Source organism: Astatotilapia calliptera, chromosome 19 (genome assembly GCF_964374335.1).
Source record: "Astatotilapia calliptera chromosome 19, fAstCal68.1, whole genome shotgun sequence".
NCBI classification, from domain to species: domain Eukaryota; kingdom Metazoa; phylum Chordata; class Actinopteri; order Cichliformes; family Cichlidae; genus Astatotilapia; species Astatotilapia calliptera.
In genome coordinates, this window is record NC_137440.1 from 14,190,687 (window position 1) to 14,206,279 (window position 15,593).

General features: G+C 40.6%; 1 protein-coding gene across 1 annotated transcript in view; it reads right to left on the reverse strand.

Annotated features, from left to right (window-relative positions):
- sntg2 (syntrophin, gamma 2) overlaps positions 1-15,593 on the reverse strand; it is a 117,128-nt gene that overhangs the window by 52,707 nt on the left and 48,828 nt on the right. Inside the window, exon 9 of the mRNA XM_026151094.2 lies at positions 8,396-8,520. Coding sequence (XP_026006879.2) covers positions 8,396-8,520 — 125 coding nt within the window. The remainder of the gene's footprint in view (positions 1-8,395; positions 8,521-15,593) is intronic.

Genomic DNA, 15,593 nt, shown 5'->3' on the forward strand with positions numbered 1-15,593 from the left:
GTTAGAAATTCACCCTGAATCAGATTTTTGATTCAAAGACATGAATGACCTATCAGTGCATTTTCATATGCAAGTGTTAATCCTGGGCTACAGTGTGCATCTGTCAGCTGAATGAAGACGGCCACACTAGCAGCCTGGCCAGTTAACGTTTAATATAATAATACAAGGAATGTTTAATAGTCAATCCGTAGCTGATGGCACTGTTCTCTTAGATGGAATAAAAACAATAAGTAACCATTAAAAAAATTATACAGGGAGTGCAGAATTATTAGGCAAATGAGTATTTTGTCCACATCATCCTCTTCATGCATGTTGTCTTACTCCAAGCTGTATAGGCTCGAAAGCCTACTACCAATTAAGCATATTAGGTGATGTGCGTCTCTGTAATGAGAAGGGGTGTGATCTAATGACATCAACACCCCATATCAGGTGTGCATAATTATTAGGCAACGTCCTTTCCTTTGGCAAAATGGGTCAAAAGAAGGACTTGACAGGCTCAGAAAAGTCAAAAATAGTGAGATATCTTGCAGAGGGATGCAGCAGTCTCAAAACTGCAAAGCTTCTGAAGCGTGATCATCGAACAATCAAGCGTTTCATTCAAAATAGTCAACAGGGTCGCAAGAAGCGTGTGGAAAAACCAAGGCGCCAAATAACTGCCCATGAACTGAGAAAAGTCCAGCGTGCAGCTGCCAAGATGCCACTTGCCACCAGTTTGGCCATATTTCAGAGCTGCAACATCACTGGAGTGCCCAAAAGCACAAGGTGTGCAATACTCAGAGACATGGCCAAGGTAAGAAAGGCTGAAAGACGACCACCACTGAACAAGACACACAAGCTGAAACGTCAAGACTGGGCCAAGAAATATCTCATGACGGATTTTTCTAAGGTTTTATGGACTGATGAAATGAGAGTGAGTCTTGATGGGCCAGATGGATGGGCCCGTGGCTGGATTGGTAAAGGGCAGAGAGCTCCAGTCCGACTCAGACGCCAGCAAGGTGGAGGTGGAGTACTGGTTTGGGCTGGTATCATCAAAGATGAGCTTGTGAGGCCTTTTCGGGTTGAGGATGGAGTCAAGCTCAACTCCCAGTCCTACTGCCAGTTTCTGGAAGACACCTTCTTCAAGCAGTGGTACAGGAAGAAGTCTGCATCCTTCAAGAAAAACATGATTTCCATGCAGGACAATGCTCCATCACACGCGTCCAAGTACTCCACAGCGTGGCTGGCAAGAAAGGGTATAAAAGAAGAAAAACTAATGACATGGCCACCTTGTTCACCTGATCTGAACCCCATTGAGAACCTGTGGTCCATCATCAAATGTGAGATTTACAAGGAGGGAAAACAGTACACCTCTCTGAACAGTGTCTGGGAGGCTGTGGTTGCTGCTGCACGCAATGTTGATGGTGAACAGATCAAAACACTGACAGAATCCATGGATGGCAGGCTTTTGAGTGTCCTTGCAAAGAAAGGTGGCTATATTGGTCGCTGATTTGTTTTTGTTTTGTTTTTGAATGTCAGAAATGTATATTTGTGAATGTGGAGATGTTATATTGGTTTCACTGGTAAAAATAAATTATTGAAATGGGTATAAATTTGTTTTTTGTTAAGTTGCCTAATAATTATGCACAGTAATAGTCACCTGCACACACAGGTATCCCCCTAAAATAGCTAAAACTAAAAACAAACTAAAAACTACTTCCAAAAACATTCAGCTTTGATATTAATGAGTTTTTTGGGTTCATTGAGAACATGGTTGTTGTTCAATAATAAAATTATTCCTCAAAAATACAACTTGCCTAATAATTCTGCACTCCCTGTATAATGGGTCACCAGGCCAGTGAGAACTTGCTGACTTTAACATCCTGATCCAGACTGGTAGTCAGTCTTTTATTATTTATCATCGACTGGAGTTTGGCAACGAGGCACAAACTATCCAGTCAAAATGACCTGAGAGACCTCGCATACTAACCCCAATAAAACAAACGGTGTAAATAAAATGCAAACGCAACTAAGCACAAAGCTAAACTAACTCAAATCGAACCCCTGTCAGCTCTCTGCTGTTGAATGTGTTTTATTCCATGGCCATGATAATTACTGATAGGAACAAATGATTAACATAAAAAACAGCAATATGCATGTTTATTGTTGTAAATGTGTGTAAATGAATAATAAGGTCAGATGTGAGGTGGATAATATAAGCATGGCTGTGGCCCTCGCATCCACACTGATCCGATCTATATTTGTGCTTTCTAACAGACCCACATTTTTTTTCAGAGCAAACTCTGATATTGACCTGCTCACTGCCTGCAGGGTTCCCTATTGACTGGACTCTGGTATTTCAGAATCAGCATCAGGTTATTACATTCAATGTCACCAAGCTCCAGATCTCCTCAATACATTTCTTTGGTCCTACTTACCAATCATTGGACTGCTGATTGGACTAAGCATTTGACAGATTTAGTATTGCAGGACTGTTGCTTCATCCAAATATAAAATTTAGGAGTAAAGGGCAATTCCAGACGCATCGCCTCCTGCTGCGAACTGTGCCGCAGATTCTGTACTTTGGACTGATCAAGCGATACTTCAATAAAGAATATATTTAATAAGGATATCTTAGAGTTACAAAAATATTTTTTACTTTGAAATGTCAAATTGTCTTTCATCCTTAAGATTTTTACAGACAAATCTTAGATGCAACATTTACAGTGTAAATATGAAAGCGTCCTCATTCCTTTAAATGAATTCATTATAATATTTGTTATGTCTTTGACAAAATAATTCTCCATTTCTGGTGTATACCACAAATGAACTTTCTCTGGAGTGTTTAAACTCACCTTAGGAAAAAGAGCTTGGTCATTCACAGGGAGCCCAGAGACTTCCCACCAGGGCAGATGGATGAATTGATTTTTTTTTTTAAACATCTGTCTCCTTTAACACTGTAATGCATTGATCTCAATATACAGTGCCCGGCCAAAAAAAAAAAAAAGAAGTCATACACAAGACTACTTTGGTGGACCGCCTTTAGCTAAAGGCGAGCATTCACCGTAGCATTGTTTATAATAAGCTTATGCAATCCCAGAAAGTTGATTCTGCTTATCTGGATGCAGCATTTTCAGTGGGGGGAAACATTTCCTCACTCATCTAAGTGACTTATACAGTCCCAGCTGACTGCAGGTTTCCCCAGCCTTATAAACAATACACATGCATAACAATCCAAACCAGCGCCGCTGCATAACAATGAGCATTGAGATTTCATCGTTGTTGATATGCAAACTGCCATGACCATTAATCAATGTCCATGAGTACAAACAATTGGGAAATGGCTGCAATCACTGCACTGAAAGATGTACTCTTAGAGAGGCTTGTTCCTTTTTACATAAATGGCCTCCTTGACTCGCCTCTCCAATGTCAGATTTATTTCAGTTTGAGGTTTTTTTTGCCGAGTAGTTTTTAAGTATTGATAATGATTGGAGAGATGAACCACTGAGTAAAGTCTTCAGCAGCACATCCTAAAGATTGCCACTGAGGTTACAGTTTGGACTGTGGTGGGCATGTGTTCAAAAAAAAACTTGTCTCCCTGAATGTCACAGTTGGAGCCTGATGATGAAATCTGCCATGAATCTATGCCATCAGCAAGCAAAAAAACTGCTGATCTTCAGTCAGGAGTCAGGTGACCCAATTTTTTTAGTGTTGCTGAACTCGGACTTGACCAACAGCAGCAACTCCGGATCCTAACAATGCCCCCACAGGTCTGTGGGTAGTCGGCATGATAGCTGGTGTGGCTCTAACACGAGGAGGAGCGGCACCTTTTCTAGAGCTTCATACTGACTTACAATATAAAAGGATGGATTAGATAAGCGTTACTACATAGATCATGGATGACATCTTATTTGGTTAGAATTAATTATGTGCTGCAGTTTAGACTCACAGTAGTTAGTCATCTAAATTATTTCACTTCTGTAAAAAAATAAGGTTTACACATTTAAATATGAACCTTTTTGGTGCTAATGGAGACGACCTTGAGTATATCTGTTAGGATGAGTAAAAAAAAAACAAAGATGTTGGAAATCACTGAATTAGTAACTTGACAGGACATTAGAGACTATTTAGGTCAATGTTCAATAAGTAATTTAGGAAAGATGCTAAACACTTTATTCAAACTTTTCAATACTTTTCAATATACGGTTGTCCATTTCGAGTGCTTCCGTTACTACTTTAGCATGCTTTTGTTTTCCAGTGCAGGATTTTTTTTTTCTTTTTAAATTATGTGAGAATCAGCCCAGCTAAAGTTTTGTTAAACTATGTGCCGACCACTTCCTGTAACACGGGAGAACATGAGGGAGGGAAAAACCACAGTGTAGCACTTTTATATAATTTTCTTATCACTCGCTGCTGCCTAAGGCTTGAAACGACATAATAACCAATGTGGAGTCCCATAAACAAGTTTAATAAACATTTTTAATTAACTGAGCAGAGCAGAGTCCCATCATTTATTTATCGTTAAGTACCTGCAATTTCTGAATTCTGCAGTTTGACACACCCTGTGGGGACTAGTGCTCAGCACAAGTGGAGGAAATGATAAGGAAAATGGACTAAGGTAAATAATTTCCAATTTGAAAGAAAAGCCATTTAAATGGAAGAAATTAGAGGTTTTATTAAGCTTCCTGTTCATGAAAAAGGTAACTAATAGTTGTTTAGAGCACAAGCTCAAGCACCTAAACTCGTGGTACCAGACTAACTTTGTATCTGCATTTTCTACAGCAGCTCATTTCTTATCAATATCTCTAATAATCATTTTAACAGACAGTTATTTTATTCTTTAAATAGACAACTGTCTTGTTCAAACTTATAGACTCTGCTGTTTTTACCTAACACAAAAAAGGGCTGTGAATATTTTATTTGTGATTTGACACTATGTTACACTAATATACTAATTGATATATTGCTTGATAAATTGATATAGATGCTATATTGATTTGAAATAGAAGTTTGTATGGGCAGTTTCACATTATTTGTTGCTTACAGGCTACAAATAATATGGATATCTGCATATGATGCATGTAAATATCCAGACTTTGCTGTGGCTAAAGCTAGTTAATTACCTTACATGGATGATGACCTCCAGTTTGCAATGGGGAGGTTTGCATTTGAGTGAAATGCAAATTAGCACCTCCAAATCTATGGTCATGATTTTCAGGCAGTAAAAGGTGGTAAATGCATCCTGGGCTGGGACCAAGTTTCTGCCCCAAGTGGACGAGTTCAAGTATCTTGTTCATGAGTGAGGGACTGAGGGAGGGGGAGACTGACAGATGGATTGGTGCAGCGATGCAGATGTTGTACCGGCCTGAATGTTAAGAGAATTCGGCATTAAACCGAAGCTGCTGATTTACCGGTGCATCCATGTTCCATCATCTACAGCCACACGCTGTGGGTAGTGACCGAAAAAAATTATATCATGGATACAAGCAGAGGAAAAAAGGATCTTGGTCCGAAGACTGTCTGGGCTTTTCTTTAGACACAGAGTGTTGAGCTCTATGCTAGAGGAGGGGCTCAGACGAGGGGATACTTCTGCATGCTGAAAGGATCCAGTTAAGATGGTTCGGGCATCTGACCAGAATGCTTTCCGGATGCCTCTATGTAAGGTGCTTCAGACATGTCCTGCTGAGGGGAGGCCCCCGGGCGGACACAGGACACACCAGAGATTGTGTCACTCGGATGGCATAATAATATCTCGGTGTCCCACAAGAATAGCTGGAGTAGGTGGCTTGGAGAGGTGGAGGTTTGGCATCTCTGCTTAGATTGCTGTCCTCGTGACTGGGACTGCAATGAGCAGCAGCAAATGCAAATTGCACCCATCACTTTACACAAATAGGGGACACTCCCAAAAAAGTCTCTCATATTAACAATGGATTTATGGTAGATACTTGAAAATTCAACACGATACAACTTCCTAATTACTGTGAAGATGCTAATGATAATTTTCCCCCAGTGCAGAAATATTCTACATATACAGTGGGGCAAAAAAGTATTTAGTCAGCCACTGATTGTGCAAGTTCCCCCACCTAAAATGATGACAGAGCTCAGTAATTTGCACCAGAGGTACACTTCAACTGTGAGAGACAGAATGTGAAAAAAAAATCCATGAATCCACATGGTAGGATTTGTAAAGAATTTATTCGTAAATTAGGGTGGAAAATAAGTATTTGGTCACCTCAAACAAGGAAAATCTCTGGCTCTCACAGACCTGTAACGTCTTCTGTAAGAAGCTTTTCTGTCCCCCACACGTTACCTGTATGAATGGCACCTGTTTGAACTCATCATCTGTATAAAAGACACCTGTCCACAGCCTCAAACAGTCAGACTCCAAACTCCGCCATGGCCAAGACCAAAGAGCTTTCGAAGGACACCAGGAAAAGTATTGTAGACCTGCACCAGACTGGGAAGAGTGAATCTACAATAGGCAAGCAGCTTGGTGTGAAAAAATCAACTGTGGGAGCAATCATCAGAAAATGGAAGACATACAAGACCACTGATAATCTCCCTCGATCTGGGGCTCCACGCAAGATCTCATCCCGTGGGGTCAAAATGATCATGAGAACGGTGAGCAAAGATCCCAGAACCACACGGGGGGACCTGGTGAATGACCTGCAGAGAGCTGGGACCAAAGTAACAAAGGTCACCATCAGTAACACACTACAACGGCAGGGAATCACATCCCGCAGTGCCAGACGTGTTCCGCTGCTGAAGCCAGTGCATGTCCAGGCCCGTCTGAAGTTTGCCAGAGAGCACATGGATGATACAGCAGAGGATTGGGAGAATGTCATGTGGTCAGATGAAACCAAAGTAGAACTTTTTGGTATAAACTCAACTCGTCGTGTTTGGAGGAAGAAGAATACTGAGTTGCATCCCAAGAACACCATACCTACTGTGAAGCATGGGGGTGGAAACATCATGCTATGGGGCTGTTTTTCTGCCAAGGGGACAGGACGACTGATCTGTGTTAAGGACAGAATGAATGGGGCCATGTATCGTGAGATTTTGAGCCAAAACCTCCTTCCATCAGTGAGAACTTTGAAGATGAAACGAGGCTGGGTCTTCCAACATGACAATGATCCAAAACACACCGCCCGGGCAACAAAGGAGTGGCTCCTTAAGAAGCATTTGAAAGTCCTGGAGTGGCCTAGCCAGTCTCCAGACCTCAACCCCATAGAAAATCTGTGGCGGGAGTTGAAAGTCCGTGTTGCTCGGCGACAGCCCCAAAACATCACTGCTCTCGAGAAGATCAGCATGGAGGAATGGGCCAAAATACCAGCTACTGTGTGTGCAAACCTGGTAAAGACCTATAGTAAACGTTTGACCTCTGTTATTGCCAACAAAGGTTATGTTACAAAGTATTGAGTTGTATTTTTGTTCCCAGTCTGGTGCAGGTCTACAATACTTTTCCTGGTGTCCTTCGAAAGCTCTTTGGTCTTGGCCATGGCGGAGTTTGGAGTCTGACTGTTTGAGGCTGTGGACAGGTGTCTTTTATACAGATGATGAGTTCAAACAGGTGCCATTCATATAGGTAACGAGTGGGGGACAGAAAAGCTTCTTACAGAAGACGTTACAGGTCTGTGAGAGCCAGAGATTTTCCTTGTTTGAGGTGACCAAATACTTATTTTCCACCCTGATTTACGAATAAATTCTTTACAAATCCTACCATGTGGATTCATGGATTTTTTTTTCACATTCTGTCTCTCACAGTTGAAGTGTACCTCTGGTGCAAATTACTGACCTCTGTCATCATTTTAAGTGGGGGAACTTGCACAATCGCTGGCTGACTAAATACTTTTTTGCCCCACTGTATGAGAGGAGATGGCTCTAAAAACAGAAACCCAAATAAATCAGTGCTTCAAATGACAGAAAACGCACAGAAACACAAAGAGAACTGAAAGAAATGGTTGCTACACAAAGGGGAAAAAAATCAATGCATTTCAGCAGTTTATACAAGCCTGCCATTTGGGATCTATAGGTTATGACTGTCAAATGTGAAACAATATCAAACAACAGGCCTCGTAGGTTTATTTTGTACTACAGTTTCGAAATGACTGAAAAGCCTGATTGAAAAAGCCTGTGGGGAAAAAAACTGTTGTGAAATTACATTGCACAAGAAAATCAATACAAAAAAGGACGGGTATAATAATCAAAAGCCTTTACAAGTTCGACCAGTGTCCTCTCAGTCGCACCTTCTGAGCCACAGCCTCGTAGCTGCGGTGACCTTTTAAGCCGTTTATGCCTGTGCATAGATATTGGCATTAACATCGTCCCGCTTAAATGAAAAGTGCTTGCTAAGCCAACAACTGCGCTCAGTGAACTGTGCGCCTTGGAGGTGAATTATATCATGCTGGATTACCCTTACCTTAATTTATCTTTGCCAGCTTTGTATCTGGAGACTCTGGCCATCAACAAGGGCAGGGAGACGGCATCCAGCCAGCGCTTCTCATACTTTGGTTCATTAGCTGAGGGCGAAGGGGGTGATGGAGCCTGCGTGGAATACATGAACGATGCGTGAGCTTTCTGCTTCTGTTGACCAAATTCTTTTGATTACTGATGGATGATACACAAGCACCATTTACATGCAAAAGAATTCCCTTCTCAACCAGGGCTAATCAGCTATTTTTGTCTGAAGTTCTCACTGTCTGCTTACGCCAAGCATGTCTGAACTTCAATATACTGAAGTTACAGACTCCAGCTGTTTTCTTAAAAAACATACAAATAGCAACAGTTTTTCTTTCCAAATCAAACCCAATTATTCAATGTAAGTGGTGCAAGTATATCTGGTGCCCCAGATATTAACAGAAATCTCCTCTGTAATCAGGGAAATCACCTGCTGTTGCAGTTAACATGATGAAAATAATCAATAACTTGTGTATAGACTCTACATGTAAACTACGTGCACAGTGAGTAAGTTTAGAATAACTGTACTGAAACTAAAAAAATCACTCAGCAGAACCTAAAAATGTCCATATTTTGCTAACGGAGTAAATATTGCACTCTCACTTCTGTAATGAAACCACGTTCTGACTTCAGCACGCATCATAAATCCTTCCCTTCAGTTCTGAAACTGAATAAATCAGTTAGAAAAACCTTTCATTTATTTCAAAATATTCACTTTGAAATTGTTTTGTTATGAGTATAGCAATTGTGTTTGTGGTCAATGATTTTGTGGAATACTAAGCAGGTGTTGGCATCAATTTAAAGAGAACAGGACCCTCCACAGTGTTTGTATAGGCCCAACAGATAAGTGGAAGACGGCAAACTATTTTTAACTTGCTGCTTTTCTTTGGCATTTAGCACGATTAAACCACATGATGTAATCAGTCTTGGTTAAGTTCTTGCTGACTGGATTCTGGACTTTCTAACAGGCCACACAGGTGAGAGTATAAATACTCATGTTTGGTCTCTTCGGTGCCTGGAGAGGAAATGACAAGTTTAAAAAAAGTTTCTCTTCAGTTACATGGAAAGCAACAAACTTTGTGCACTCAGACCTTGATTCAGAGAGACCACAGCATTACAGGAAACTAACAAAGAGTGCCTTGTAGTTGGGTTTTAAAAAAAGTTTGTAACTAAACCAAAAACTGTTCCTGGAAAAGAATCTTTGTCCAATTGTATTGGTCTGCAGCACAGCATGACTCCAGACAACAAAGGAACATGGCACAGTCTGATAAAACTAAACAAACCAGGTATAAAATCTGAAGAGTTAAAGCTTCATTTCGTTTAGGAACAGAGCAAACAGGACAAACAGACATTCTACCAATCAGGCTACATACAAAGTTTAGATAAATCAGGTAACAGCCATTCTTTGGTGTCTAAAAAGAAGCTGGAGTAGATTAAGTATGTTTCTATTATCATCTTATTAGCATTCACCTGGGAAACGGTTAGTCTTCCCAGTGTGCCCAGATAAATACTGATTACAGCTGTGTTAATGGAAATGTGCAGCATCGTTTACAAGAGAGAGAAGTTACAAAAACGTCACCTCACTCACACATACTCAAAAACACAAGTGGATCTGCAGAAAATGGTCACATATCAAAGAAAAACGTCCTGTTGACATTGATTAATGACAGAATGAAATTAGTTCTTATAAAAATGTTGAGGTGTTAGGGAGTAATTTCAGGGGAAATACACTTGCCATTTAAATTGATAGGTTTCAGTCATGTTGACCGTGTCTCTCTCAGCTCTCTTTAATGGATTTTTTGGATACAAGCCTCTGGCAAATACAGAAGTGCATTTAGATATTCATAGGCAAAATTAGGCAAATAAAACTAAAATTGCTGTTTAAAAACTGCCTGGTGTATAACAATAATACAATGTGTTAATATGAAAAGGAAATGTGTGTTATGGATACGTGTTGATGGTGGCATTTAACGTGGCATTAGGCGAGTCTTCAAATTACTTTATAATGGACTCCAGAGCAATTCAGCATTACCATAATGGTCAGTGCAGCTCGCTCTGAATTAGTCTGTTCAGAAGAGGAACGAGCATGAAATGTGTATTCAAAATAGTTGTGCTTAAGTTTTCTATATGACGAAAGTTTAAGGAAAAACGATGATGGCTGATTGCTGTATACCGCATACCTTTGAAGCATTATACCTATAACGAAATGCACTCCTCAGCTATGTTACTGGGTGGTGCGGTTTCACCATCACCACCAGCAGCCTGAGCTGTTCGTACAAGCCAGGATGGATCCATGCTTTCATATTGTGTATATAGTTTACTCAAAATTCTGACCCCACCATCTGTATTTTGTAACAGAAATCAAGGCTCATCAGACCAAACAACATTTTTCCAGTATGCTGTTGAATTATGTCAATTTTTAGCCTCCGTTTCTTGTTCTTAGCTAACAGCAGTGGCGCCTGGTGTTATCTTCTGTAGCCCACGAGCTTCAAGGTTAAAGGTTCTGGTTCTTTAGAGAAGCTCTTCTGCATACGCGTTGTAACAAGTGATGTCCTTTCAGCTTGAAGCAGTCTTGCCCATCTCGTCAGACCTCTGACAAGGCATTTTCTCTCAGAACGGCTGGAGCCTATCCCAGCCAAGAGGCTGATATCAAGTCTATGTATTAAGTATAGCTGAGTGGCAGGGTACACCCTAGACCCACACCCTAGGCCAGTCTGTCACAGGCCTAACACAGGCACATTCATACTTAGGGGCAATTTAAGATCACCAACTTTCATATTTTAAAATCTTAATAAAGTCTGGGGAGTTTTAAGGAAATGTATTTCCCATTAACAGTTAAAAATCAATACAGATGAAAAAGCCAAACAACCCTTAACTGGAGGAAGAAACTAACAATGTTTGTGGGAGTTTGTCCATACAAAAGCTTGCAAGGAATCTAGCAACTGAACACCAATTCCTGTCATGAATATAGAACCATTGATATATAGTGACTATGTCAAATAAAACATATGATCTTTATTTTTAAATGCGGGCAGTGTTACAAATTCTGACAAGCAACTCGCCAATAAGATGGGAGGAGTCAGGAGGAATAGAAGAGAAGACTGTTTGTGTGCTGTTGGCATGGAGATCTGCATTTCCCAGAACAAAAGTGGTTCAGTAGAGATCCCTGTGGTACATCAGTATTAACGTACACAATTCTTTGTGTTCTTTGTCTCAATTTTTGGTAACAATGTCACCATTCACAGTGCAGTGTGACGTTAGATCATTGAAGAACTCATTGGCTATACTGATCAGTGCAGTTTCAAGCCATCTTTTCAACAGTTCTTCTGGGGTTGTCTGAAGTATAGTCTAGATTTTGTAACAATTTAGGAATATTAATCTTATGCAAACACTTATGACAAAATTGCTGAAGCAAATGTTTCCTAATGTTTTTAATTTTGGTCTATCATTACTATTGGTATCCAAGTAAGAATTGTGCTTTTGCAGCAAAAAAACCACCAGACTGTAACATAATTAAAATCAGAATCAGAATCAGAATACTTTATTGATCCCTGGGGGAAATTATTTTTTGTTACAGTGCTCCATTTTAAACCAACATTAAGACAAGACAGACAATACGCTAACTAAGAATAGTACAATATATACATATATATACATACATACATAAATAAGTCACTTATAAATAAATATTTGGAAAAGAAACATGTGTAGCTGTAGCAGCAAACAGTGTGTTAAGTGGATGCGTTGTACAGGGAGATGGCCACAGGCAGGAATGATTTCCTGTGTCGTTCAGTGGTGCTTTTCGGTAATCTCAGTCTCTCACTGAACGAGCTCCTGTGACTGACCAACATGTCATGGAGTGGGTGGGAGGTGTTATCCAACATTGTCTTTATCTTGGACAGCATCCGCCTCTCCGACACCACCTTGAGGGAGTCCAGCTCCATCCCCACAACATTGCTGGCCTTACGGATCAGTTTATTAAGTCTGTTGGCATCTGCGACCCTCAGCCTGCTCCCCCAGCATGCAACAGCATAGAGGATCGCACTGGCCACAACAGACTCATAGAAAATCCTCAGCATTTTCTGGCAGATGTTGAAGGACCTCAGTCGCCTCAAAAAATAGAGACGACTCTGGCCCTTCCTGTAAAGTGCTGTGGTGTTTTTAGCCCAGTCCAGTTTATTGTCAATGTGTACTCCAAGGTATTTATAGTCCTCCACAATGTCAACACTGACCCCCTGGATTGAAACAGGGGTCAAGTGTTTCCTGGTCTTCCTGAAGTCCACGATCAGTTCCTTGGTCTTTGCCACGTTGAGCTGCAGATGATTCTGCTCACACCACGTGACAAAGGAGTCGACCACAGCCCGGTACTCTGTCTCATCATCCCTGCTGATGCATCCAACCACCGCAGAGTCATCAGAAAACTTCTGAAGATGGCATGTCTCTGTGCAGTGGCTGAAGTCTGTGGTGTAGAGGGTGAAGAGGAAGGGGGAGAGGACAGTCCCCTGTGGTGCCCCTGTGTTGCTAATCACCTTGTCAGACACACACTGTGGGAGACGTACATATTGTGGTCTTCCTGTCAGGTAATCAACAATCCAGGACACCAGAGAAGCATCCACCTGCATCGCTGCTAACTTATCACCCAGGAGGGTCGGCCTCATGGTGCCTCAAATTGTTTCAGAATTTCAAGTTCTAATGGAGCTTCTGACTGATCTGCTGCACCAACAGTCATTTATTCTAAATAGTCCTGCAGCAAAAAATGTTGACAAAAGCTTTGACAGTTGGAAGTATGCCACATTTAAATGCAAATCACACTATACTTAATGTGCAATCCATCTGTTCTTCATTATCTAAAGAGTTACAAGCTTGAGGATCAACTGAGTGAAGCAGAGTGAACATCAAACAGTGAATCGTTCCTGAAGCCAAAGATTATCCGTCAGCACAAAATCCCAAAACTCCAAAAAATAATCTGATGTAGTCCCACTTTATCATTGCATGCACAGTAAAGGAAGGCTTGTGTTCACAATGCGAGAAACCAAATCGCCTACCTGCCTTCCTCTGACTTTGAAATGGCTGAAGATGGAGCATTTAAATAGCCGCTAGGTGGACTGCAGTCGAGAGTGAACGGCAGAGGAAAAAATGCCCACCTTTGCACATTGAGACACATCATTGCTGAACTGCAACATGTCGCATGCAGACCCCTGTCAGCTCGCCACCAGTAATAGCAACATTTCTAAAGAAATTATCATCCTCTGCTCCAATTATGTCAACCCCGAACAACATGTTACTTAACTCTCAAGTGGAGCTCTGCAGAGAGTAGATGAGGTGGTAGGAAATGGAAAACTATCAGGCTGTCAGAATGGATTACACTGACAAAGCACCTGCCTCTTCTGTGGAGCTGGAACAGAACCTAAAGCCACAGCCAGTCATTCCATCACGGATACTGATATTTGAGAAGTGTCATGAACTGAGAATAATTATTGGAAAGGCTAGTGAGGACAAAGCTCAGTAAATTTAAGAGGACATTACTAAAATATATAGGCACAGCTCTCTCCTTTCAGCTTAAAATATATTATCAGCATTTTAGTACAGAAAAATATTTTATGTACAGCAATGTAGGGCGCAAAAATCAGCAAATTATCCTGAAGGAGTCTTGACTGTCTAAACCATACTTCTACTAAAACAATGAATTAAAAAAAGAGGAAGGAGAAGGGTGCTGCAGTGATTTCTGTGTGGAGTTTGCATGTTCTCCCTGTGTGTGGCTTTTTCCAACCAGTAGGTTTTACTGGTAATGATTTTTTTGGTAGCTCTCTAGGCTTATTCTGCAACATATCCCAGCTGCCATAGGATGAGAGGCGGGGTACACCCTGGAGAGCTCACCAGCCCATCGCAGCGCTAACACATAGATGCTAACACTTATGGGCAATTTAGAACACTAATTGTGCAATTCTAATGAGGATGAATGGCATTATTTGGTAAGACCAACTATATTCAGACTGTATTTTTCTGTGTTCATAAGTCCATCAATTTTGACGAGAGCCCCAAAATCACTACCTGACATGTAGCTAAAAAAAATGACAGAGTGTCCACTGTGTTTTACAGATGTTTGTAGACACCATCTGTTGTAACTCTCTGACTATTTGAATGAATACATTTAAAACTCAGATTCACCAGTCCCTAAAAAATCCTTTTTGCCACTGATTTTCACTTCAGTTCTTGTGTAAACTGCGATACCTCAGCCTTTCCTCTGTATTCTTTCAGGCTTAACCTTTTAAAGCCAAGCATATCATATTTGATACATGGGTTTTTGTGAGTTTCTCAGACTTAAAAACTACAATGAATGGCACAATAGATTTTTAATGAGCACAAAATATTACTACTCCTGCAGATCTACTGGACAAACTTCTTCAGGTCCTCAAGGACACACGCGATCCTTAGAAATGCCAAGTTTTTGGCCAATAGCTTTTTGGGATTGACCTTGTTGGTGCAGAAATAATAATTTATGCCTTTCAGGCCATTATCTTTAGCACTTTTCATAGATTGAATTAAAGAAATGGTAACAAACTGTGTTTTACTGACAGGTCGGTAATAACTCAGCGCCTGAAGATAAAATTTAAAGGTGGTTTTTTGCCAAGTTCTCCATCATTCAGAGACAAACTACTGATTTGTCCCCTGAGTTGGGTGGCTTTTTTCAGCTTGAATGATTAATAGTTCAGTGGTAAGTTGCTTAACAAACCACATTGCTCTGGAAATTGTAAGGTACAAGGACTGGACTATAAATGTGTGTAAAAGCAGTCAATGACCAAAGACAGTTCTTCAGAAATCCTGGAGAACTATTGCTTAAGATCATTTAATAAAATACTGGTGGCCACCAGTGCTACCCCTCGGTCTCTGAGTAGATGCACAAAGTCTCAATTTGATAATCCTACATCACCTCATTCAAGTTATCCAATTAACTGACAAAACTGGTTGTCCATGCTGGCCGGCTGAGGGGTAATATATAAATAAAGAAACGATGAGTGGGATTTCATAAAGCAAGTAAAATTAGTCTCAAAATAATCTAAGAGCTGATTTTACTCAGTCTGATGGACTGATGGAGAATTGGCTGAACCACCAACCATAAAACAGAGCAATCCTAGAAAATGTAGCTTAAGGTATTATTA